The sequence below is a fragment of the Engraulis encrasicolus genome, chromosome 7 (assembly GCF_034702125.1).
Source record: "Engraulis encrasicolus isolate BLACKSEA-1 chromosome 7, IST_EnEncr_1.0, whole genome shotgun sequence".
Taxonomy (NCBI): domain Eukaryota; kingdom Metazoa; phylum Chordata; class Actinopteri; order Clupeiformes; family Engraulidae; genus Engraulis; species Engraulis encrasicolus.
The window spans coordinates 5,138,113-5,141,723 of NC_085863.1; the positions used below are offsets into that span (position 1 = coordinate 5,138,113).

At 44.6% G+C, this 3,611-nt stretch overlaps 1 protein-coding gene across 1 annotated transcript in view; it reads right to left on the reverse strand.

Annotated features, from left to right (window-relative positions):
* Positions 1-3,245, reverse strand: part of esama (endothelial cell adhesion molecule a) — a 114,722-nt gene extending 111,477 nt beyond the window's left edge. The window contains exon 1 of the mRNA XM_063202742.1: positions 2,693-3,245. Coding sequence (XP_063058812.1) covers positions 2,693-2,753 — 61 coding nt within the window. The 5' untranslated portion in view covers positions 2,754-3,245. The remainder of the gene's footprint in view (positions 1-2,692) is intronic.
* Between the last annotated feature and the right edge of the window lie 366 nt (positions 3,246-3,611).

Consider the following 3,611-nt stretch of genomic DNA (forward strand, 5'->3'; position numbering starts at 1 on the left):
GTCACAAGTAAAACATTGCAAATGTGAACAGTGTGCGGGAGCTTTTTTTGTCTCAACATTGGTGACCCAGTGGATCCACTCATATGCACCTGTCCTAAGGTGGTGTGCCAGAATCCTAAAAATAGTATCATCATATTAGTCAAAGTAGTTAGGTCCCAAGAGGTCTCCTCAGCTCTGGTTTGATGCTATGGGGAATAGTCATTACGGTGCAATATGACTGTACTCTTAAAGGGACATTATGCAACTTTTGGTTTGAGATTAAACGTGTTTAATGTTCAGCAACTGAGATTTGCTGGGAAGCCAGGCCACGCGTCATCTGAATTAAGACATACACAGTTAATTGTTGCAGTGTTAATACAACAATAAAATTCAATTGAATTTCCTTCAGATTGCATTTGGCCTCAGAGTAGCCTACTCTCTGAATGTTGAATTGTCACTGTATCAACACTGTTGAATTAACCCACAAGCAACAGCCAATAGTTGTTCCCCTATATGAGCTTTGCTGGTGGCAGCCATGCGAACATTCATATAACCATCTATACAAACATAACCCTGTAACGCACACCGTACCTCCAATGGCACGCTGTAATAATAGTCATTGAAAAGTTAACTACCACAGTAGGCCTACTACACCACTATGACATAACACAGGGCCTTTAGTAATGACTTGGCCATTGCCATTATGGTAACAGCAAATTTGTAACACCGAGTCTTAACGGCCTAAGAAGGCGTAACGTCACAAATATTGCGCAGTGTCTCTTTAATATCCTTGGTTTAGTGTTCCTTCCTGCTGAGTCCAGTGACAGTGTGTCACCGCACGTCAACATTAACACATCAGTGTGGGAGAAGCCATTGCACAAAATGGAACATGAATTTAGCAGAAGACAAGCATGAATGTACTGCTCAGGCCATTATCTATTATCTTGGCATAATCAGAGGAAGAATACGGTGTGGTGCAGTGCGGTGAGAGAAGCGCAGGGTTGTCATGTATGATATTAAATGTGTGGGTTGGTCGGGTTGGGTGCAGTCGAGTTTGTAATGATCTGTCATCACCCACGCGGGCGCAGCTGTCATCAGAGTGTTGATTATATGGAGCCTCATGATGATGAAGAGACACACACATGACCTGAAGAGAGCTTGTGTTTCACAGCAGATAGGATAGAGCTCTACCTTATTTCAACTATGTCAAGCCACATGCCAAGTCAGCAGGCGTAGACTACACTGTGTGCATTTGTGGCATGTCAGTTTCAGCAGGTGGAGCAGTCAGAGAGGAGAGAGGAGAGGGGCTGGAAACAGGGCCGTCGCTCAGGGGGGTAAAGTGTGACTGAGTTACAAGGGCCCCATGTATATAGGGGGCCCATACACAGTCCGATTCATGAAGATACAGTACATGGCTGAAGGGGCCCAATGGAGCTGATTGGTCAAAGGGCCCACAATTTGTTAACCGGAGACCTGCCTGTAGACTTTCGAGCGTCCACTTTGTATCTGATGTTCTCACGCCACCCAGCTTGTCCACATTCCCCTTTCATAAATGCTGGCAAAACAAAACTAAATAACAATTTACACGAGACACCTGAAACCATACAGGTATTTGGTCATGGCACTGGTACTGCTGTGTGGTCCCTGTTGAGTTCAGAGTGCTATAGGTTTACTGTGTCTGGGTGTGGTCTCAGTAGACTTCATAGGAATAACCGTGTTCAGTTGAAAATGTTGCTGTCTTTCACCAATTTCACAAAATTCACAATTCAGTCAGAGCTGTGTAGTACACACTAAATAGTGTGTAGTGTGTGGTAGTGAATAGTGCGTTCTAAGCGCTCTAGGTGTGTCGTCATGGCGCGTTCCATAACGCATACTTTACTTCAGAAAAGCTCTGCCCCAATGTTCTGTCCACGTAATTAAAAGGATTAAAAGAGGCTGTCATGAACGGTGTTTCCACGTGTGTATTTAGAGCTAATAGTAATGCTAAGTTTTGTTATAAATGCCTATTCGCATGATCCCAAAAATAGGGCTTTTGGAGTGGTTTCCGCTCCAGGGCAGTTAGTTGGTGGAGTAACGGGTCTAGGTTTACCTTACCCCTGGTGTTTTGGAAACACTAAGATATGGGCTGTAGGGTACTGTTCCCACACAACTGCTGAAGACTATTTTTGTGGGATTATATTCTTCCATTTAACTTTTAATAAGCTACTACACTATACTGTAGAGCTACTGCTCGTTCGAGTGGATACAAAATCCTTTGTGCGCACCACTGGTAGCAATTGTTTTATAATCCTGTCAAAATAATCATTATAAAGCATTTTCTAAACCTTTAACTGTCTTCTGTGCTGAGCAGTGTCCTATTTCACTTCAGTGTTGAAGCAGGATTGGTTTAGCCTTTTCCCTTTGACCTACCAGGAATGTGTATTTTATTTTTTATTTTTTGCAATGAAATGCGAAAAAGGAGCAGGTGCTTCAACTTTAAATCCCCATGTTCAAGCCCCTTGTAATCTCGTGTAAGGTCACTCGAACATTTGAATTACATTCAGAGAAAAAAGTAGCAAGTCTGTCCTCAACGCACTGCATACGCAAGTTCACGAAAGACACACGTTTGCCATCCTCTTAATCAACATAGAATTGGTAACCTATGAACGCCACACCAAACACAGAGCGCAAACAAAGTAAAAATAGCAAAGTGCACCTCGAAAGGTGGACTTACCTGACAGAAAACAGAGAAAGCACAACGAGACCAAGACGCAAAGTTTCCTGAGAGTCTTCATCGCTGGGGTTTTGCCGTGAGTCTTGTCTCGCACTGACTCTCCTCTCCTCGCGCAACCTTATTACTCTGCGCGCTCCTCTGAAGTGTCTGCCGTTATCGCCGGAGACCCAGTTTGCCTCGAGCGAAGCAGTTTCAGATCTTTCAAGTGTTTCCTATGAACGCGACTGCGAAATAGACGCGAGGATGCATCCGACACCGTGAGGCCGTCCGAGCGTAAAAATTATCTAGAAACACAGTTGTCATCCACAGACTACTTCTCACGGACTCACGGGCATAATAGCGATAAACGTGGGTGTTGTTAAAGAACAGGATCAAAGACAACCCGCGATTGCTCATTCAAACTGAAGTATTCCCGTCCCGTTTCCCCTCCTTGCTGTGCGTAATAGCCTGATACCGCTGCGCTGAGCTGAGTCTCCCCTAGGAAGAAGAACTCGCTGCCTTTGTTACAAAAATCGGCGAGTTGTCTGTGTGGGCCATATCCGTCCGAGGGCTCTCTGTGCTGGGACTGGAGCGTCTCCAGGCTCAGCTCAGTTCACCTGTGTGTGTGCCCGCTGGGATCCGCCCCCCGCATGCGCTGCCATCGACGTGTCACAGCGAGGCACTGGTCCGGCAGGTGGAATCCACTGTCTCCCTGTTTAAAGGAAAGGGCTGTAATTGTGGAGTATCAGCTCCAAAATTATAACCTGCATATGTATTTATAGTATTCAATATATATAATTTTGAAACACACATACAGTACAAACCCACGGCCATTTTTAACTCCCGCACATTACGCCTTGATTTTATTTGATTTGAATTTGACACAATGCAAACCAACTCGAACTGTTAATGAAAAGAAAATGCTTCACCAATACCAGTT